A 20,995-nucleotide genomic window follows, 5' to 3' on the forward strand; every position below is an offset into this window, starting at 1 on the left:
ATCTTATCCGACCTGAGCTTGAGGAGGATATTGTCGACAGCGGTGTGCGTATGGGACGTCAGCAACACCGTCTTCTTCTGCGAGATGAGAGCCTTGATAATGTGCGCAATGGTGGTTGTCTTGCCAGTGCCGGGCATTCCCAGCACCAGGGCATAGTCCTGCGCGCTCATTACCTTTTCGATGGCTCGCTGCTGATCGACGTTCAGGCTCTCCCCATCTGTGACGGTGTACTGTGATGCTACCGTCTTGAATCGGGGAGGCACCAAGTCGACTATCAAGTTGCGAATCTGCACCGCAGCCGGCACGTCATTCGCCATCATCTGGATCAGGTTGTTTCTCACAGTGGCCATGCCATTGCTGAACTCGTCCTGGTCCAGCCGGTAGCGAATGGGCTGCTCCTTGAGCTTCCCTTGACTCTGATCAACGGATGCCCCCTCTGGTGCAACTTCCATAATACTGGCAAACACCTGGTTGTTGGTTTCGTCAAACCCGGGCTGTCGAATCCGGGCGTTGTGCAGTCGTCGGTCCACGGCAACGCTGATTCTCTGCTTTCGAACAGAAGTAACGTAGCCAATGGCCAGGGCATAGTGTCCTTCTTCATCGGATACAACGATGGGCTCGCCAACCGTCAACTCCGATCCAATAAATGTAAAATTGGGTGGTGGCTCGCGTTTGACAAAGGTGTAGTGATATCGATTGATCCGAGGGTTGTCTTCATCAACCGACGCGGACCCTTCCTCAATGATGACGTCGGAGAAGCAGCGAGATTTCTTCTCGCGCTCAGCGCTCGTCATCGTCCACAGCTCCCTCTTGGTCTTCTGTCCTTCTTTTTCTTCCTTTGTCAGCAAGTTCTCCCACTTGATGAAGAATTCCTGATGCTTTGGCGTTAGGTGCTTGATGACTTGGTCAAACTTTTCATTCATGCCGCTCGTTTCTCCATTGCCATCGTCCGCCAGTCGGTGGTAGATGAAACAAGAAGTTTTGGCATAACACTTCCCACACATGTGCTTGTTCTTTAGCATAGGAGGTAGCTGGACACTCCGCTCTCGAATGTAGCACGCCAGCTGATTTCTCTGCATAACCATGTGGCGGAGCTCATGTCGAATGGCAGGAATCCGCATCGTCTTGGACGTCTCCATGTAGTATAAGATGCCATAGGCGATATCAATGTCGTACCGGTCAGACAATAGGAGGGTATAGAGAGCCGTCTGCGCCATGTGGTTGCTGTTGGCATGCTTGCCAGTTTTGACTTCGAATGGTACCGTCAACACCTGAGTCTGCTTGCCATCCGTCATTGCGACTTCGACAGTTGCGTCAATATTTCCCTTGAGCCCGTACATGGGCGACCAGACGTGCTCCTCCACGTCGAGCAGCTTTCTGACGGCTATAGTCGCCTTGTCGCCGTTTCTCCCTTCCACGATAGCATCGGCCTGGGACGAATATTAGCACTATCACACGCAGAGCATACTTTGTTGTCTCACCTGTGGTTGAGAGGCAACAAAACTTCTGGCCCAGTAACTCAGCTCCGTCATCTTTGACTGGAGGTGTTCCTTCGCCGCCGCAATACCAACTTTGATAGTATACAGATCTTCAATATGCTTCTCAATGTTCTTGTCAATCAGCTTGGAGAGAAAAGGGAGGTCAAAGTCGTTGGCAAGCAGCGCTTCCTGGAAGATTTCATGGAGCATCGTTCCGTAGACCAAAGGGGGCGAAGCCTCGCTGGTGGCCTTGACTCGATCCTGGAGGACAGCTCTCCGCATGCAGCCAAAAGAATCGGCGACGACAGTTGCAGAGATCAGCTGGTCGGGATGCAGGATCAAAAGATTCTCAGCATCATCCACAATGCACTGTCCCTTCAGTGAGAACTCCCCGATGACGTGGACGTAGGCACCAGGATGCGCTGGCGTATCAAACCAGGAGCCTCGCAGCTGCACCGTCCTTGTGGCCTTGGAGCCATCCGCCTGGATTAACAAGATCTGGTCAAGTCAGTACCGGCGCATAAGCTGGTGGGATTCCAGGGCATACCTTTTCAGGACAGATACGGTTGTATTGATCGACGTAGTCACCGTCTAAGACACTGGTTACTAAATATCGCTGAATGGTCTTGATCTTTTTTTTGTTCTGGCCTACGCTTAGCATGTTTTCTTTCCGGACGGCTTCCTCACATACAGCTGCAGAGGCAGAGTTTCGCTGCTGGACCGCCTGAGTCGCGGCGAACTCAACCGCCTCAAAGTCGACGTCCCCGTCAAAGGCGTCGTCATCGAACTCGTCTTCCATGTCGGCCAGCTCCTTGGGAGTCTTCTTCCTGGGAGATGATCTTTTCGCTCTTGGAGTCGTCATCTTTGTCACCGGCACTTGGGACTTGGATTCCAACTCTGCCAGTATATCATCCGCACCATCAAAGACATCGTCGTCAAAGTCGTCAAACTCATCAATAACGGGCAGCTTTCCTGGTGGCTGCTTTCTTGCCTTTTCTGGGCTTTTCTTGGCAGGTGCAGCAGGTTCTGCCCCCTGAGACGCCTGGGACGCCTGCGTTAATTGCAAAGTCTCCTCGAGCATCAAGAACTCATCGTCCAAATCGTCGTCATCGCCGTAGTCCGAAGCGGTGGGACTTGGGATTCGGCGCTTTGAAGTTCGAGACGGGGTGTTGATGCTGCTCTGAGGTGCAATATGCCTCTTCTTAAGAGATGGCGAATCCATAGCTCCAGTATCACCGTCGTCGTCCTGGGTCTGGTCGTGAATACTACTCGTGACCGAATCCAGCAGCGCTGTGACGAGAGACGATTTGGATGCAGCCTCCAGCTCTCGCTGACCAGAGCTGCTCTGACTGCCAGACCTCGACTTCTCCACCCTCCTCCTCTTGGTCCAGTTGAACCCACAGCTAGCAGCTCGGCGCAAGTTCTCCTTGTCCACCTGCGCAGTTTGGTTCTTCGAAGGTCGCGGAGACGAGGACACCATCAAGTGGGCCAGGATAGGATTCGTCATGCCAGACACGGCGGACTGTCCCTCGGGCCCGTTCATCGAATAGCGATCCCACAGCTCCAGCGTCGGGTCCGGATGCGGCAGCTTCAACGCCTTGGCCAGCTTCTTGACGTTCACAGTCGGGGTCGTGATTCTCTCGGCGGGCGGCGATGAGACGGGCGAAGAGCTCCTTGCTCGTTTCCTGCCTTTGCGAGGCATCATCGGCGAAATGGTCGCAAACGCATTGGGGTCCTGCTTGTTGTTCCACAGCAGCTTTTCATTCGGCGAGATGCTGGTGTCTTCCTCGGCCTGGCTGCACGGCTCGAGAAGGTCACTCCAGTTCAGCCTCGTCACAGGGGTGGCGCTGTTGCCAATCATCCTCAGATGCGAGGGCGTCTCCGAATTGTTGGACGCCGATGCCGCACCGCCGCCGCCTTCGTTTGCCGCAGCCTCATCCTTGGAGCCCTGGTAGAGAAACTTGTTGAGCTTCTTCTTCGTGACCTCGGAGATGGGAATCAGGTTCTTCGAGTTGGGCGCCTGCAGGTTGTTCGGGTGGCTGTGAGACCGCTGCCACGGCGAGCGTTGCTGCTGCACATGTAAATGTCAGTTTTTGCCATGTTCACAACAGACCGAAAGTAAACAAAACATACCCTCGGCAGCCCAATGCGCTCAGAATACGACTTCTGGAGCGGCATGACGGGCAATGGCAGTGTCTAGGAGCCTGACATTGAACGCCATCAATCAGCCAAAAAAAAAAAAAACACCGTCTGTCAGACTTTGGATGCTGTTGCGAGGACTCTGTTGGTGATATGTAACGCTTAATTTACGCCTTAAACAAGGGCAGAGTGTTGACACGCGCCGATGGAAACGCGTCGCGCCCCGCCAATTGCTGCAACAACCGGGTATGCAGGATCACGTGGGGCACCCTATCGATAAAGCTACCCGGTCCTGGTCAGTTGTCTTGCGTCACAGCTGCTTCAACCGGCATCGAATGTGGTCCGACGACTCAGACAAGCTTCCGCGGGGTCTTCGACTCAACTCCAACTGCTCCCATACTTTCTCATCGTTCTTCTTCAATGAGATACCCTCTAATCCTTCAGTGAAACAACCGCAACCAAGATGGACAGCTCAAGCAGCAGCAGCAACAGCCCCGGCGACGGCGGCCCCAAACCGCCCGACCCCAAAACCATGAGCCGCAGCGAATACATCCGCACCGCCCGCGCCGCCATGGAAGAGCGCCGCCAGCGCGCCATCACCAACCGCCAGCAGTTCGAGCCGCAGATCCACGAGCAGATCCACCGCCTCTTCCAGGACTACGAGGCGCCCCTCTACGCGCGCCTCCGCGGCTTCGGCCGCGCCCAGACGCTGGCCCTCGCCGAGTCCACCGTCCTGTCCCTCGCCGCCGTCAACAACCGGCCCTTTGCCGACTCGGAGACGCAGGCCCTCACCGAGCACTTCCTCTCCAGCGTGCACAACCTGCTGGCCTGGAAGTGGGCCATGACCGGCTTCGCCGCGTACCTGGCGTATCGCGGCCGCAGGACCTGGCGCTTCCCCTTCTTCACGCCCGAGTTCAAGCGCTTCAGCCCCATTGGCGGCACGCCCGGCGTCAAGTTCATGTGGCATAGCGCCCGCTTCGCCGCCTACTACGGCACGATCTGGGTTCTCGGCGAGCCCGTTTTCCAGGGCGCAAACTTCATGCGGCAGCGCGCGGCCATGGAGCAGGATCCTAGGCTGCGGTCGCTGTTGCATGACGGCAAGTCTCAGGGCGCAACGCTGTTTGGAGGAGGAGGAGGAGGAGGCAGTCAGGAGAACCGCGAGCAGACCAGCGACGCTTGGGAGTCGGAGGCGCAGCAGGAGAGCGCGAGCCAGTACAGGGAGCTTGGGCAACAAAGCCAGAGCACTCCGGCACAGTCCTCCTGGGCCTCATGGCGCAGCCCCACGGCATCATCATCATCACAGCCCTCACAGCCCTCGGCTTCATGGGATGCTCCTGTAGGAGACGACTTTGACGACGCCTCCCCCCTCGCCCCCTCCGCAAGAAGCACCTCAGATTCATCATCAGGCAGCGCAGGCTCGGCGTGGGACCGCATCCGCCAACAGGCGCAATTCCAGCCCCCTTCCCAGCAGGGCCGGCAGACGTGGGAGAAGCCCCAGTCCGGAGGCGGATGGGCTGCGGAAGCTGATTCTGGCATGCAAAGCGGCTCTCGCGACAGCTACTCTTTTTCCAGGGCTGATGAGGAGAAGAGTCTTGCGAAGGAGCAGGCGCAGCGCGAGTTTGATCGGTTGTTGGAGCGGGAGAGGGCTGGCGCTGACCAGGAGAAGAGGCCGTGGGGTGGGAGATGAAGGCCTTTGGAGAGCATCATAAGTTGACCTCTTTGTATTATACATGTCCTTTGCCTGGTACTGTCTTGAGTACACATCCGCATCTCATTGTACTATTTACTATGTCATGAATGACCACATACATTCAACCAACCACCGAGGTATATAAACAGTCTTCCATTATAGAAGCCAACCGAGGAGAATTACACCTTCGATTGGTATATGCCATGTGCAGACCGATACATCTTACAGGACCGATAAACCCAGATCCAAGCGTCTCGATAGCCCAAATAGATTAGGTATTCCACCGGTAGATCATGCACAAGACATACCATGGCCACCCTAGGACTTGACCTCGTCCTTGACTTCCACCGGCTCGATCTCCTTGGTGTCGTCCTTCTCCTCCACCTTGGCCTCGAGGATGCTCTCGCCAGCCATGTTCGCCGCGAGAGTTTCTACCTTGGCGGGTTCCTCAGACTTGGCCGGCTCCTCTGATTTCGCCGGCTCTTCTGACGTCGCGGGCTCCTTCGGCTTCTCGGCTTCTGTGGACTCCTTGGCCTCCTTGGTCCCCTCGGGCTCCTTGGCCTCTTCGGCTTCCTCGACCTTTTCGGGCACTTCCTTGGCGATTTCAGAACTCTTGGGTTCTTCAGACTCGGCCAGAGGTTCAGACACCGGCGCCGGCTCGGGAGCTGCATGTTCCGAAGGCTCGACGGGCTCTGGGGATTCTTTGAGAGCCTCAGGTTCCGCTACCTGGACGGGGACTTCCGGCTCCTTCTTCTCCTCTTCCACTGCCTGAGGCTTTTCCAACTCAGCAGAATTTTCGCTCTCCGTTGGCTGAGGCGGTAGCTGTTCCGATTCCGGGGCAGTCTCAGAAGCTCCCTTTACAGGCACGTCGGCAGAGTCAGAGACAACGTGAACATCGCCATGTTCAGGATCAATGTTCCAGATTGTCTGTGGCTGAGAGATGGAAAGGGTGGCAGGGGCAGCGTCTTTCGTCGCGGCCGGGGCCGCAGCCGGAGCCGCAGCCTTGGTTGGAGCACGACGCTGCGGTCCCCTGGCCCGACTCTTCCTTGCGTCAGCCAGCGGGACCTTTTCCTTTTCCTCTTCTGCTGTAGACTTTTCCGTCTCTTCCTTCTTTGACGGTTGAGGGCCGAGCTGCAGACGCTTGTTCAAGTCACTCATGAAACCAGCTTGGAGCGCGGCGATCTTGCCACCAGCAGGTCGGGATGGAACCGGCGGCTTCGGCTTAGGGGCCTCACCGTCCTTGGAGTCGCCAGAAAGTTTCTTGACGGGCCGAGAAGGTATTGATGGCTTGATGGCATCATCACTGGCCTGGGTCTTGGGCTTCGGACGGTCGGGAACGGCGGGCTTGTGCGACAGCAACTCGGCCAGTTTCTTGGAGGGCCGAGCAGGGATCTCGGGCTTCTTCTCATCCTTTGGCTTTTCCTCAATTTCGGCCTGGTAGAGCAGACTTTCCGGGGTGTCCTCCCACACGTCCTTGCTGGGGAACCGGTGGTTCGCGCTCGACCTTCCACTCTTCAGGTGTGGCTGGTGATCAACCCAAGACGGCGGCTTGTGCTCCAGGATGGGCAGGAAGTTGTGCTTCTTCCCACTTGCTTCCCTCTCCGCGAGCTCTTCTTGCTGCATGGCAAACGCTTGGGCCGGGGTAATGGGGCGATTGTCGTGGTGCGTCGACGACTTCCTTCGGTGCTGCTCCTCCTCGTCTACGTTGTCGGGGGTCGACACCTCAGTGGTGTAGTGATGGCTGGTCGGCGCATCTTCCCAGACATCCTTGCTAGGGAAGTGGTGGCGCGCCTTGGAGCTGTCTTTGCTGACACGCTTCTCTTCCTCTTCCTTCTTGGCCGCCTCATCAGGAAACAGAGGCTCGTACTCGTGTACGTCTTCCAGCGGAGTGGGGTCAAACTCATGAGTGTTGAGTGAGTTGTAGATACTCGTGGGCCGGCTGTTGGGGCGGCTGGTCGGGCGGTTTGTGCCGTCATGCGAGCTGGCATTGCGGTCGAGGTGCGGGCGAATGGCCGGGTGCTGTGCAGGCTTGGTCATATCCTTCTCAATCTCATCCGCAGCGAGGATAGGCGCTTCAAGGTCGTCCTCGGGAGTATCAACGGGACTCTCGGCGCCATAGCCATAGTGTTCGGGGTACTTGGGGTCATCTACGTGGATGGGCTTGTCCTCAGATCCGGGATCCTCCAGCGGAGCGCCATTGTTGGACACAATGGAGACGGGGCGCGGAGTGGCCATACGGCTGGCATACTCCTCGTGAGCTTGGAACGCAACCTCGTCATTGGGAGTTCCCTCATGTTCGCGGAAATCTATAAAGGATGAATTAGCTAGAGGGAAAAGCCGCCAGGTGAGTGGTCACCAACCTATGCCAGATCTACGGTTGGGCGTGTCCCGGACCAGCTTGTTGAGATCGTTGCTGCTCATGGCAAACTCATTCGGGCGATCATATAGTGGAGTGTGAAGCTCCCTCTGCAGCAATTCGGGATGCTTCTTGTAGTAGGCCCTGTCGAGTTCATCTTGCGACTCAACGCCGTGGCCGTGCATTCCATAGCTTCCGGGGGGGAGACCACGAGAGCTGTGTCTGCGGTTGTGGTTCTTGCCGTTTCCTTCTGAGCCTGGGGCAGGCGACGGGGCTTGGACGTCACCGAGATGCGGGTTCATAGGGACTCGTTGTCCAATCTCGGGAATGCCATGCTCATCATCGGTTTGGTGGTCTTGCTCGCTCGTGGTGGAGAAGCTGGTGCTGGACTTCTTCCTCAGTGCGTTTCGAGAGCTCGAACGCCCTTCAAGGTATCCTGGCTTTCCAATGCCAAACGAGGCAGCCTTGTCCGAATCGGTGCGGGTGACGGTTTTGAGTCGCTGCTGGGCACTCGACGCCGGCAGGGACGGCTTCGGGGCATGGAGCTTCAGGTCCTCGGCTACGGAGCGAGTCTGTTCCGCAGAGTCGGTGCTCTCTCCCTGCAGCTCCGAGGCAATGATGCTGTACTCCATGCCTTCCTCGCCCACAGAAGGCATCGGCACGCTCTCATTGTGGTCGAGAGACTCCTGGGAGCCCCCATTGCTGTCGCTGCCTAACTGGCCAGCAAGGGACTTTGGAGGTATGACGCCATCGGTAAAAGGCGACTGTGCGAATCGATCGGGATTGGGCGATTTTGAGCGGTCAATCCGCTTGTTGGCCGGCCGCGGTGGAATTACAGGAGGAGGCGTGGCCGACAGGAAGTCTTTGGCCGGGCTCTTGGACGGGCGAGGGGGGACGACAGGTTGCTGCATCGTCGGTGCGGTCATAGTGTATAGATCATTTAAAGAAGCAGATGTTGATGCGGGACGAAGTCGATAAGAAGAAACAGCTTGTGGATTGCTTAATCGAAACAGATGGTTTGTTCGGTCACGGATTGTAAACGTCCTGGAGAAATGACACGAAGCGTCAGCTGGAGCTCGTTTGACCCTTTTTCACAGCTCGAGTCAGAGGCGGCATGTCACAGGACCACGGCTGCAACACAAAGGGGCCTGATGCCGAACCCAACGAGCGCCCATTGATCGCACTCCTTTGGATCCAGGCAACAGGCAGCCCCTCGCACGATGCCACTCAATTGGACGCATGAAGACGAGCAGTCAATGGCCGACGATGCTCGAACCAGTCATACAGTCATACCGTATGGTAACTGTGTGACCACGGAAGCGCTTGTATGAACACAGGGCCAACTCACCAATTCCGGTTGCTTCAGGGGGTCGTTTGAGATTGAGTGCCTGAAAAGATCGGCGTTATAGCAGCATAAAGTTGAAGTTCTAGCAACAAATAACAACAACACAAAAGACAGATTGTAGGATTGGAGGCGGTCGATCAGAGTCTGCGATGCTGTCCAGGGCAGAGTCCAATGCCTCGAACCGGGCACCAGCAGGCCTTTGTAGCTTATCTGCCAGCTAATGCCAGCGCTGCCATTGGAGGGGCCGCAGCACTAGTGGGCGCGCGGACGGCGGGCACGCACTGTGTGGGCAGCCCCTGGGACAGTGGGATATGCGCCTGTCGCGGGTGTGCAGATACAGTGCCGGGTGGTCGTCAGCCGTACGGTAGCACGCCAGCCCCTCTACGCCACACACGCCTTGGGCCACGAGAGAATAGCCCAAGGAGAGCGGATGGAGGGATGGATGCAGCTTCTTTATCGCTCGAAACGAAGGTGTACGGGCTATCGGATTATCGATGCTCTGCACTGGCTCAGAAGTATCAGCAATTACATATAGTGCTATTCCATGTAAAACTCATTCATTCTTCCAGGTCGACTCTCCATCGTCTTCAGTCGTCCCCGGTCCCAGAATCACGGATTGCGTCACCAGCAGTCCAGCAACCCCACCATCGAGATCATTCATCACTCTTCCCGCGGCTCAAACGCCAGCAGCTGGCAGAATCCAACCCGATCGGCTGACCTGGCAAAACTGACGCTACAGGCAAACTAACGCTGCCAACACGGCGCTCGACAGAGCAAATCAACCGCCCAACTCACAGGTTTCACCGCCAAGTGAACAATTGAGCCAAATTGCTGCATTTCGACAACACCCGCTGGATCTCGTCGCCATTGGTCGGACAACATCCCGCGTTGTTACTCCGCATAGACTCGTACATGATAGCACGGGATGAATAGACCAACAGATGCTATGTAGTTACGAGGGGCTCGTCAAACTGAGGCACCTGCAGGTGATTTACCCTGCAGCCATCCAATAATGCCTACGATCTGCAGACGGGGAGCTGAAAGGTCGCAAATGGTTCCAGCAGCCAGACATACATCTACGTACCTCAACATATGGAAGAGCAACCCCTGTATGAAATCCACGCCGTCACACCATATGGCCCGTTGAGTTGCGGCCTGGAAACACTCACAACTCCCATGCTGAGCTAAGAGTGCTATTTTTACAACTTGCATTCCGCCAAACCTGTTTGCCTTTCCTCGGCAAGTCGCACTACCTCGTCGAGGTACGAGGACATACGACAAGTGAGACGCCACGGTGACTCCGAGAACCGCAAATCGGAACGCGATCAGATCGAAGATGCTCCGAGCTTCAGTGGAGCAATTAGTTCCTTCTGGTGGTGGTCTAGAGTGAGATTTGATTGAGACATCTGCCAGTTGCGCTGATTCAGATACTGCACATGGCTTCCTTGATGGACGTTGATTGATGGATCCTTACATATCTTGTCTCCTTCAAAAATCGGCTCTACAGGACACCAGACACTTGCGAAAACAAACATCGGTAATAACATCAATTGAAAACTCTATTCCACTAAGCACAATCAGGTGAAAATGCACAACGGCATCTGTCGAAATCAACCATGAGCCAAGCCTCATGCCCGACGCCGAAATCAGTCCCTTTTAGGATACAAATGCCCAACAGCCCCAAAGCAAGCGGTTCGAAAGTATTGAGTGATAAGAAAACGATCCATCGGATAACCCGCTTGAGATTTTTCGTTTCTTTGTCCAAGTTCCAAGCCTCGTCAACTCGGCTCCAGCTTCATTCTGAATCATGCGTCGTTTTGAGGCAGTAACCCTTGTCGTCAATGTTTTTTCCCTTTTTTCTTCTCCCCCCTCCCCTTTTTTATCTCGCCTTCTCCCTAATCTCGCGCAGCAGCAAGGATCTTAGACAATCATTTGCGCAATCCCCGCGCCGCCAAGAGTTTTGCTTCCAATAAACGCCTGGCCCTTGAGGCCGGCAAGACCATAGCAGACGGCTGTCAGCAGCAGGAAAACCGCCGCAGCAATCAAGCTCGATGACACGATAATAGTGCTGAGGAACTGGACAATAGCCATGACGCCATAGGTGCCTGCCCGGATGTAGTTGGAGGTGACCTTGCGGATGAGTTCGTCGAACTTGGGGGACGTCGGGCAGATTCTGAGCAGCAGCGGCACCTCAATAAACAGAATGATCAAGGAGGAGGCGCTGAGGAGATGTGGTTAGCTGTTTGCACCGCGCGAAGCAGCGTCGGCAACTTACAGAGCGAGTGCGCAGAAGATAATCAGCAGCGCGTGTTTGGAGAAGAGTGTAAAGATGTTGGACAAGCCCGTAGCGAAGCAGAGGATCATGGACAGGATCCCAAACCTGTGACATCAATTCCAGGTTAGCCACTAAGAACAGTATTTCGTTTCGCATCGAAGTGTATGCGATGCCGCATCGAATCGAGCGTCTCGTCCAAGGCCCATGTCGCAGCGGCGCTGCAGGAGGTTCGGCGCATCCAAGGCTTACCATTGTCCGTAGATACCTGTCACTGCGGTCAGCACCCAAACGGTCCAAGATTCAACATGTGCACACAAAGCGCAAAAGCCACGTACTGAAATTCCGGGTCTGGAACTCTTCCTTGAGCGTCATTTTGGCGGTTCGTCGACGAAGCTGTCCAGCAGCTCACAGAACGGTGTGTGCGGTATGTGTCCTTTGTTGGTGGATGCGCGCAATGGCCTCGCAAGTCGAGCAGCGGTGCGAAGACGGGGCGATCGAGAGGGTTCAGAGCATGCGCGATGCGGCCTGGGTCGAGGACTGCGGATTGGCGTCTCTGTCGATGGCGAGGAGGACGAGGGTGGAATGTCGACGTTGTGTTGTCCAAGGGACGAACGAGGGTGACGAGCCTCTTTCTAGCCAGGTTGATTCAGGGCCCCCGTTGCGGTATAGCGGCCGAGGGAATTGGAGGAGCGGGCGAGTTGGATACGGGGCGTCGAGGTAGACGGTACGAGCGGATTGGCTAGAAGAAGACGGGACGGGCGTTGTACCGGCGACTTGGCGCAAGTGTGCCTCAGAAGGGCTCCGCGCTGCAGGACAGCGGTTGAGCCAGCGACGAGGCTGCTGATTGGACCACCAGACTGCTGGGGCGCTGTTGCTGGGAGAGGCTGCAGGGACCTTTGTATGTACTGTATTATAGACGGGGGTTGTTCCGAAATGCTTCAAGGAGATGCAGCAGCGTTGATGCGCCGTCTCATGTCCATGTATCTACTTAAGTCGGTAAATATCTGCGGATGTATCGTGATCACTTCTTTGTTTACGTGCCGTTTCAATGAGTGGAATCCTTCGAGCAGCAGAGACGCCCTCTTTCAAGGCCAGTACAGCCTCTCCAGGCAGCTCCAATGCGATGCATCACGGCATCCTTTGTGACGTAGGCCCGTACGCGGCCCTCTGTCAGAGACTGAACACAATACGAAGCAAACTGCGCTTCTTATTCGTTTGCTTTTCGTACGGCGCTTCCTTAGCACATGATACACGATTTGGAGAATATCTAGCTGTGCTGCCGCTGTATTCCGTCAAGATGTCGAATCAGTGGTGTCGAGAGTATCCGGAGCCGCAATTGTTTGTGACAGCACATCCGCAGAGCACCCTAAGCTCTTTGTTTCCCTCTCGCTTGACCCAACTCACCATACAACTTACGCGATCACGGCCCGTTACCCCGGGTGCCTGAACGGTGCTTGTCCAGCCCGTCCTCTCTCTCACATTCACGGCACCGTCACACAAGCAGCTACCCTGGAGTAATTGGCCGAATTGCCCGGCCATGCCAACAGCCCATCATCCAGATAAAGCCGAATACGATAAGAAATCGACATTCTCGAGCATGTGGGGAAGCACCTCTAGAAGCGTCAGGCGAGTTCGGTCCAAAATCTCGCGACTCCACAAACTCCTCATGGCCGGACCGGTGCCAAGGACCCTAGTTACATCATATCAGTACTGTAACACTGTAGAAGCTGCTGTGATAATCGCCGGTTTCTACCTCATCTCTAGCATCAATCCACCATATTCACTAGAATTGCTTCTTTTTCACTCTATCTCATTGGATCTTGCTTAATCAGCTTCATTCGTTTACACCTTACCGATAGCCGGCACCCGGAGCTGGTATACATACCAAGTAGCTTCATAGAGCTGTTGCCCCTCCATCTAGCTGACCCTTATCAGCCTCACTTGCTCAACATGACCTTGACGGTACTCTCAGATGACCAGGTCAGGGACATCCTAGAGACCCTCAGCCTGGAAGAGCTGGAGGATTTCCGGAAAACCCTGGCCGATGCTCTGCATGCCTTCTCAACCGACCTCGGAGCCGATGGCATGGGCGTCTTCCAGCAGCCGCATCGTATATCGACGCTGCATCCCGAGACGCAGGCCACGACTCTGTATATGCCGTCATGCGGGCCCACGGGCATGGGCTGTAAAGGTAGGTACCGCCATCACAAACTCCAATATCAACCCCTTCCGTCACTGACATTGATACGAGTCGTCTCCCTCACATCTGCCGAGGCGTCAAGTGACCCCTCCGTCCAGCGCATCAGCCCAACAGGCGTCGTCAACCTCTTCGCCCCAGACGGCAGGCCCATCGGCCTCGTCCACGCCAGCACCCTCACGGCCTTCCGCACAGCCCTGGCCTCGCTATGCCTCGTCTATCGCCGCAACCACGTCAAGACAATCACCGTCTTCGGCAGCGGCTTGCAGGCCTACTGGCACGTCCGCCTGGCCCTGATGATGAGGGGCAAGACGGTCAAGCACGTCAACATCATCAACCACCGCTTCTCGGACAGCGCCGGCCGCATTCTCAAGAAGTTCACCATTATCCCTCACGACATAAAAGTCCGCGAGGGCTGGGAAGGGGCCAAGTTTAGTATTCTGACGCCCACGTTTCATGAGTTTGACCGGCTACAAAAGGAGTATATCCGCGCTGCCGACATCATCTATTGCTGCACTCCTTCTCAACAGGAGCTTTTCGATGCGTCCATTCTCACAAACCGTGAAGGCAGAAAGAAGGGAAGGCTCATTGTCGCCGTGGGAAGCTATACACCACAGATGAGGGAACTGCCTGAAGGCCTTTTGCAGCTGGTGACAAAGCCCCGCGAAAAGGGCCACAGACACTTCCACAAGCATGCGGATGAGGGCGGCGTCATTGTGGTGGATACGCTGGAAGGCGCATTGACTGAAGCTGGAGAGATTATCCATGCAAAGATTGCGCCCACTCAGCTTGTCGAGTAAGTAGTAGCAGCTCTCATCACACTCTCACATCCATATGGGCAAATCGCGACTGACACAATGATGAAAACAGACTAGGCGAACTTGTCATGCTTCACCGGATGGCCGTCGACGAGTCCGAATCCGAATCCTCCGACGTCATGTCCCAAACCTCATCAGTCTTCTCAGACCTCGAAATCTCCGAAAGGGCGCCTTCCATGAGCACCACCTCCAGCGACATGCCAACCAGTCCCACCAGCCCCTTGAGTCCGAGTTCTTCGGGTACGAAATCGTCCTTTTCGAAGCATTTCCGGAAGAGCTCGAGCAACCTGTCCGAAAAGGACAAGCAGAAGCAAAAGGACGACGGTTTGTCGCGCTGGCTACGGGATGGCACTGTTGTGTATAAGAGTGTGGGGGTTGGGTTGATGGATCTGGTGGTGGGGACCAAGTTGGTCGAGGTTGCGAAGGAAAAGGGTATCGGTACTCAGATTGAGGGCTTCTGAATGAAATGCTGTGAGACTCTTGTGTCGACATTGCGTAGCGGTGGGAATTTATACAGATATATCAGAAATCATGAGAAGTATATAGACGGGGTTGCAGCACTGAAGGACTGGACCGACTCTCACACACAATATAATACTATGCAGCTTTCTATGATCAATTATCGTCCATTATGCCTTGTTAACATAGCAGGCCCGTATTCTATTCGTACAGCCCCAGCATACATACCACGCCCGCTCGAATTCATCTACTCAGCAACCCAGACGGCACTCATCCCCATCCCCGTACCAACACACATCGACGTATTCCCAACCTTCTTCCCCGTCCTCTTCAACTCATACAGCAACGTCGAAACCTGTCTCGCCCCCGTACATCCCAGGGGGTGCCCAAACGCAATCGCGCCTCCCTTGGGGTTGATCTTGTCCTGCGGAATGCCCAGCTGGTTCGCGCACCACAGGCACTGGCTCGCAAACGCCTCGTTAATCTCATAGATGTCCACGTCGTCCTTGGAAATGCCCGCCTTCTGGAGCGCCTTGGGGATCGCCTTCCAGGGGCCCTGGCCCATGAGCAGCGGCGGCACGCCGACGACGGCGCCGGCAACGTACTTGCCCAGGATCGTCTGGCCCAGCTTCTCGGCGGTCGAGCGCCGCATCAGCAGCACGGCGGCGGCGCCGTCCGAGACCTGGCTGGCGTTGCCGGCGTGGATGGAGCCGTCCTTGGCGAAGGCGGGCCGGATCTTGCCCAGCGACTCGGCCGTGATGCCCTCGCGCACGCCGTCGTCGCGGTCCACGACGACTTCCTTCCACTCTTCCGTCTTGGGGTCCTGGACGCGCACCTTGAGGGGCACGATCTCGTCGTTGAAGAGGCCGTCCTTTTGCGCCTTGATGGCCTTTTGGTAGGAGGCGGCGGCGAAGGCGTCCTGGCTGGCGCGGTCGATGCCGAGGTCCTTGGCCATGGCCTCGGAGAGGACGCCCATGGGGACCTTGCAGTTGGCAGCCTCCTTGTTCTTGGCAAACTCTTCGGAGAATTCAGACACGGCGCCGGGCCTTTTTATCAGTTAGCTTTCGATGAAAAGCCCGTTGAGAAGCATCCTCTTACTCACCCGTAGTTCAAGCTCATGCTCTCCACACCAGCACCGATGCCAATGTCAATCATGCCCGTCTTGATCTGGTTCGCGACGTCGATGCACGCCTGCAGGCCAGACGAGCACTGCCTGTTGAGCGTCCGCACGGCCGTCTCCTCGGTGAAGCCGGCGACAAAGGCCGCCGCGCGCATCTCCGTCGCCCCGCCTCCCGGCGCGAGCACGGTGCCGACGGCGATGTCCTCGACCAGGGCCGGGTTGATCTTGGAGCGGTCGAGGATGGCCCTGAGGATGCCGGCCATGATGTCGGCCGCGGGGGTGTCCTTGAAGCCGCCCTTGCCGCCCTTGGTGAACGCGCTGCGGCAGCAGGCGGTGACGACGACCTAGCATAGGAGTATGGAGATGAGTATTTTGTCTTTAATGTATGTTATGGGATGTCGAGTGGGGAGAGTTGGATGAGGACATACATCGTCGGGGTGCTTTTCGAGGAGCTTCTCGCGGCCGCCGGCGGTAGGATTGCCGGTGAGTTGGCCACCGATTTGGGAAATTCTGTCGACGGCTACGGAGAAGAAGAGTGGTTAGATATACGGGATTCAGTCCGTCAAGGTTGGTGTAGAATCTGGTGAAGAACCTACCGCCCATGATGACGATGTGTGGATTTGGTATCTGGGTAAACAGGAGATGGAGATGGAGTTGGGGGTGAATAGAAGCAGTCTAGAGAAGAACAAAGAGTTGGAATCAAAGAACAAGTCAGAGAGATACAATGATTAAAAGAAGAAGAATCAACCCCGGCTGATCTCGGCCGGACGTGTCACCCATTCCATATCCCCCCCCAGCCAAACACAAAGTAGCCCGAAATGCAGCTGCTTGCTGCAGGGCAGTCGGCCGAGGCATCTCCAAATCGCCCCCAAACTGTTTTAGTGCCGACCGCCCGCATTTCCCCTTAGCGCCTTTCACATGCCGATGGGGCGGCGGTTTTCCCCAGCCTTTTCTTTCCCATGTTGCCTCACCTTTTAATCTTTGCTGCCACTCGGTGGACGGGCTTTTTGTCATGTGGGCATATGACGTTGGATGCTGTAAGCAGATGGCGTTGGTTGCCTTCATTGAGCTCGATTCGGCTTTGATTATTATTAGAACTTGCCGTAGTCTTGGGCAGAGAGGCCTAATGCGGCATCGGCTTTTCTGTGCACATGATTGACCGGCTGACGGTTGATCCGGCTCTGGTTTGGCTTGTGAAAAGGCAACAGACCTGGAAGAGTGATGTGTAGTCTTTTAATCGTTCATTCAGGTCCCATATCGTGATAAGCATTCAATCTCTCATGGGAGTTGCATGTTGGACTCCTCGATTGATTGCTCTTTAACCTTGAGCTGACATGGCCAGGCTCAGTCTCGGGTCAAATAACCTACATGTACGAGTGCAGACATTTTCCGCGTTTAGCAGCTTATAGCCAGTTTTGAATTCTTATTTCAATTAGTACCGCTATATACCAACCTAAGCAGCCCATATACATCGCCAGACTCCGTCCAATCAGCCATCCTCCCAGAACCAAACATCCATCATGCCTTGCTGCTCTTCTCCACAACCTTGTCCTCGGGCGAAAATTTCAAGCTGATGCTGTTCACACAATGCCTCTCATCAGTAGGCGTGGGGAACCCCTCTCCCTTGAAGACGTGACCCAGATGACCGCCACAGTTGGAGCACACAATCTCCGTCCTGACGCTGCCAAAGCTTCGGTCCTCATGCCGAGTCACGGCGCCGGGGATGCTGTCAAAGTACGCCGGCCAGCCGCAGCCGGAGTTGAACTTGGTGGCGGCCTTGTAGAGGGGCGCATCGCACGCGGCGCAGGTGTAGACGCCCTCCTTGGGGTAGTGCTTGTCATACTCTCCGGTGCCGGGAGCTTCAGTTCCCTTTTCTCTGAGGATTCGAAATTGCGCTATGGGGTGTTAGTTAGATGAACTTTTATCTGTATGAAAGTCAAGACGATAAGTTGGGATTGGAAACATACTCGGGTTGAGAATGGCGCGCCATTCCTCTTCACTTCGCTGGTCGGGATAAGTCATGTTGGATGATGGTTTAGACGATGAACCAAAGAGCGCGCTCAGGAAGGGAATGCTGGACATAGATTGCAGGCGAAGCGGCTGCAGAGCGGGCTGTCGAATCCGAAGCGGGGATTTCACACGAGCGAGATTGGAGAGGGTAAAGATGAAGCGTGAGAGAGTCGGCACAAAGCGCATCAAAGGCGGTATTGCTGAGTCTCGACTCTGTGAACAAAGTTGGTGATGTTGAAAGAAGAGGAGAGGCAAAGAGGCGATTACAACTGTGTCTTTATATCTTGATTGTGATGTTGATGTTGATGGGAGGTTCAAGTTGTCCTGGAGTTGCGTGATTGGTCGGAAGTACTAATTTGGAAGATTTGCCTGAGGGTCTTTGACAAATCTGTGTATAGCCGCAATGGAATCAATTGCATCATCCAGATGAGGCCGGGATGCCCACACTGTACTGTGCGCTATTGGGCGCTGGAGGGATGCGCTAACGGGATGCTGTTTGGGGAGGGATTTGGGGATGTGGAATACAGTGTCCAGATGAAACCCCAATATCTGGGATGGATGGAGCATGTCGACGGCTTGACAGCCTAGCCGTCTCACCACGCAAATGAGTGTACTGCGGAGTCGGAATGTGCATGGACATGACTGACAAGGGCAACTTGTTCAGCAAGTCAGCACCATCAGGGGTTCCATAAGCCTCACAGCCAGTTGAGTTCAAGTAATCACTAGAGAACAATAAGTTTCCAGAATCCCGTTGGAAGTTCTCATTCTATTTGGTCTCATTGTACGGATATGGTGTACCAAGTACGAGGTAAGGCAGGGGAGGCAGCACAGCTTGACACAGCTTGAGGCCCCCGGTTTCACTTCAGCCGCTCCAGGGTAAGGCGCGGCTCTCCCGAAGTGCCGCCGACCCACGGGTGTCTGATACAGGAGGCGGCTTTCGTGGGCTGCCGGTGCGGTCAACTTGCAACTGGCAAATGTCCAGAGTGGCCACACGACACCTTTTGCTCCAGGCTGCCGCTTTTCTCTGTCCTTGCACAGCATAAGGCACAAGGCCACCGCGACTCCTCGAACCCGCCATCCTCACGACATTCGCACCTCGTCATCCGAATTCCAATCCGAAACCTGATCCGCCATGTCGAGACGAGCCCCCAATCCCGCCGCTGAGCGGGCAGCGCAGAACCAGGCCACCATCAAGAGCCTCCTGAAGCTCGAACCCAACAAAGTCTGCGCCGATTGCAAGCGGAACAAGCGTACGTCAGCCTCCAGATGAGATTACCACCTTTTCCCCCTCCAACTGACGGCGGAATTGCCTTCCCAGACCCCCGATGGGCCAGCTGGAATCTAGGCGTCTTCATCTGCATTCGCTGCTCCGGCATCCACCGCGGCATGGGCACCCACATCAGCAGAGTCAAGTCCGTCGACCTGGACTCATGGACCGACGAGCAGCTGCAGAGCGTGCTCAACTGGGGCAACGCCCGCGCCAACAAGTACTGGGAGGCCAAGCTGGCGCCCGGCCACACCCCCTCCGAGTCCAAGATCGAGAACTTTATCCGCACAAAATACGAGCTGAAGCGATGGACAATGGACGGTCCCATTCCCGACCCTGCGACCCTCGATGCCCCCGACGACGACGACGTTCCCCTGAGCCTCGTCAAGGAGAAGCAGGTCGTGGAGAGGAACGAGTCCATCAGGAAGGCGTCGATAGGACAGGGCCAGGCACCGAGGCGGTCTCCTCTGCCGGCTCCTGCGGTGGGCGATCTCATCGGCGGCGATGACCCCGTGCCGGTGCGGGCGACTAGCGGACCTCCCATCGGCAGAGTCACGCCCAAGGCCGAACCCGCGCCTCCCAAGACGACTGGAACCAAGGACTCGCTGCTCGGGCTGGATTTCTTTGGTGAATCCAGTCAGCCGCCGCGGCCTGCGAGCACTCCAGGGGTTGCATCGCCCGGTGGCCAGTCAAGGCCGGACCTGAAGCAGTCTATCCTGTCGCTATATGCCTCTGCCCCTAAGCCGCAACCCCCGCAACAGTACCAGCAGCAGCACGGATTCGGAGGCCCCGCCTCGCCGACCATGAGCCACCACTCGCAGGGCTCCATGGGTGGCTTCAACGACGCCTTCAGCAACTTGAACCTGGCGGCCGCCAAGCCAGCACCAGTCGATCCTTTTGCCAACCTGGGCTCCACTGTGCGAACGTCGACGGCGACGGCGTCCAACAATAGCAATGCTTTGCCAACCTGGGCTCCACTGTGCGAACGTCGACGGCGACGGCGTCCAACAATAGCAATGCGTTCGGCGGCCTGAGCGGAGGCAGCTTCTTCGACTCGAAGTCCGCGCAATCTCACCAATCGAAGCCGTCCAACTCCAGCTCCAGCTTCAGCGGGTTCGGAGCCTTCTCCACTCCAGTGTCCGCTGCTCCCGCCGCTGCCCCGGCCGCCGCCCCCAAGGCGTCATCTGCCCTGGACGACCTCTTCGACTTTTCCGCGCCCACCCAGTCCATGTCTCCGCCCGTCGCCCAGCCGAGCGCCCCAGTGTCGAGCTCCGTCTTCAACCTCTCGTCCCCCCAGAGCAAACCCGCTGCTCCAGCTGCTCCTGCGCCCGCCCAGAGCTCGACCGCGGCCGTCATTGGCGGGGCCAACTTGTCGGGAGCTGATGTCTGGGGAGGAAACGAGTGGAGCACCTCTTCGCAGTCGACGGCCGTTCCGCTCGCCCAAAAGAGCCCTTCGCTGCCAAAGCCGGCATCGACGACTCTCGGATGGGAAGGTGGTTCGTTCGCCAACACGCCCATTGTGCCCGGATCCAACGGCGGCTTCAGCCTGGCGCCCAAGGTTGCCGCCGATGAGGAGTTTGGCGGCTGGGCGAGCAGCACCGGGCCGGCGACGAGCTCTGGGACGGCAGCCAAAGGAGGCTTTGGGGCCGATGACGATTTGTTCTCTAATGTCTGGCAGTAAAAACTTGCCTCTTCCTATATATACTATAATGACGAAGCTGGAAGCAGGCCGGGCAAGATGGAGGACGGGCTAATGACGACGTTGTACTTTGGGTAGGCGGGCATGTTACTGGGCGTTTGTTATGCATGTTAGGAGTCTTGTAGATTGCACGAAACAAAAA

General features: G+C 56.2%; 8 protein-coding genes across 8 annotated transcripts; 3 read left to right on the forward strand and 5 right to left on the reverse strand.

The window, feature by feature from the left end:
• Positions 1 to 1,451: 1,451 nt before the first annotated feature.
• On the reverse strand, positions 1,452 to 2,340 carry BBK36DRAFT_1135215 (Dna2-domain-containing protein; the record flags this gene model as incomplete). Its single annotated transcript, XM_024892558.1, has 4 exons — positions 1,452 to 1,667; positions 1,701 to 1,976; positions 2,026 to 2,121; positions 2,170 to 2,340. 4 exons carry the CDS (start codon positions 2,338 to 2,340, stop codon positions 1,452 to 1,454), a joined length of 759 nt encoding a protein of 252 aa, XP_024750257.1.
• Positions 2,341 to 4,188: 1,848 nt separating this feature from the next.
• BBK36DRAFT_1168452 (hypothetical protein) lies at positions 4,189 to 5,304 on the forward strand (the record flags this gene model as incomplete). The annotated part of the gene is made up of 1 exon (XM_024895185.1): positions 4,189 to 5,304. One exon carries the CDS (start codon positions 4,189 to 4,191, stop codon positions 5,302 to 5,304), a length of 1,116 nt encoding a protein of 371 aa, XP_024750258.1.
• Positions 5,305 to 5,615: 311 nt separating this feature from the next.
• On the reverse strand, positions 5,616 to 8,622 carry BBK36DRAFT_1198943 (hypothetical protein). Its single transcript, XM_024897061.1, has 3 exons — positions 7,668 to 8,622; positions 5,899 to 7,613; positions 5,616 to 5,835 (listed from the first exon to the last, which is right to left on the reverse strand). The coding sequence occupies exons 1-3, from the start codon at positions 8,587 to 8,589 to the stop codon at positions 5,626 to 5,628; spliced, it is 2,847 nt and encodes a 948-aa protein (XP_024750259.1). The 5' UTR covers positions 8,590 to 8,622; the 3' UTR covers positions 5,616 to 5,625.
• A 1,998-nt stretch (positions 8,623 to 10,620) lies between these two features.
• BBK36DRAFT_1135217 (hypothetical protein) lies at positions 10,621 to 12,017 on the reverse strand. Its single transcript, XM_024892559.1, is given in 6 exon segments — positions 10,621 to 10,696; positions 10,708 to 10,826; positions 10,880 to 11,229; positions 11,284 to 11,388; positions 11,533 to 11,548; positions 11,619 to 12,017. The coding sequence occupies 4 exon segments, from the start codon at positions 11,653 to 11,655 to the stop codon at positions 10,929 to 10,931; spliced, it is 459 nt and encodes a 152-aa protein (XP_024750260.1). The 5' UTR covers positions 11,656 to 12,017; the 3' UTR covers positions 10,621 to 10,696; positions 10,708 to 10,826; positions 10,880 to 10,928.
• Positions 12,018 to 13,233: 1,216 nt separating this feature from the next.
• BBK36DRAFT_1118232 (ornithine cyclodeaminase) lies at positions 13,234 to 14,759 on the forward strand (the record flags this gene model as incomplete). The annotated part of the gene is made up of 3 exons (XM_024890452.1): positions 13,234 to 13,474; positions 13,535 to 14,276; positions 14,351 to 14,759. The coding sequence occupies 3 exons, from the start codon at positions 13,234 to 13,236 to the stop codon at positions 14,757 to 14,759; spliced, it is 1,392 nt and encodes a 463-aa protein (XP_024750261.1).
• A 245-nt stretch (positions 14,760 to 15,004) lies between these two features.
• On the reverse strand, positions 15,005 to 16,480 carry BBK36DRAFT_1198961 (3-ketoacyl-CoA thiolase; the record flags this gene model as incomplete). The annotated part of the gene is made up of 4 exons (XM_024897062.1): positions 15,005 to 15,803; positions 15,860 to 16,221; positions 16,306 to 16,397; positions 16,474 to 16,480. 4 exons carry the CDS (start codon positions 16,478 to 16,480, stop codon positions 15,005 to 15,007), a joined length of 1,260 nt encoding a protein of 419 aa, XP_024750262.1.
• Positions 16,481 to 17,388: 908 nt separating this feature from the next.
• On the reverse strand, positions 17,389 to 18,324 carry BBK36DRAFT_1135218 (methionine sulfoxide reductase B). Its single transcript, XM_024892560.1, is given in 4 exon segments — positions 17,389 to 17,770; positions 17,781 to 17,785; positions 17,848 to 18,104; positions 18,179 to 18,324. The coding sequence occupies 3 exon segments, from the start codon at positions 17,897 to 17,899 to the stop codon at positions 17,396 to 17,398; spliced, it is 432 nt and encodes a 143-aa protein (XP_024750263.1). The 5' UTR covers positions 17,900 to 18,104; positions 18,179 to 18,324; the 3' UTR covers positions 17,389 to 17,395.
• A 695-nt stretch (positions 18,325 to 19,019) lies between these two features.
• Positions 19,020 to 20,838, forward strand: BBK36DRAFT_1198973 (ArfGap-domain-containing protein; the record flags this gene model as incomplete). The annotated part of the gene is made up of 3 exons (XM_024897063.1): positions 19,020 to 19,137; positions 19,206 to 20,094; positions 20,169 to 20,838. The coding sequence occupies 3 exons, from the start codon at positions 19,020 to 19,022 to the stop codon at positions 20,833 to 20,835; spliced, it is 1,674 nt and encodes a 557-aa protein (XP_024750264.1).
• Between the last annotated feature and the right edge of the window lie 157 nt (positions 20,839 to 20,995).

Source organism: Trichoderma citrinoviride (assembly GCF_003025115.1).
Source record: "Trichoderma citrinoviride strain TUCIM 6016 unplaced genomic scaffold BBK36scaffold_6, whole genome shotgun sequence".
Classification (NCBI taxonomy): Eukaryota; Fungi; Ascomycota; class Sordariomycetes; order Hypocreales; family Hypocreaceae; genus Trichoderma; species Trichoderma citrinoviride.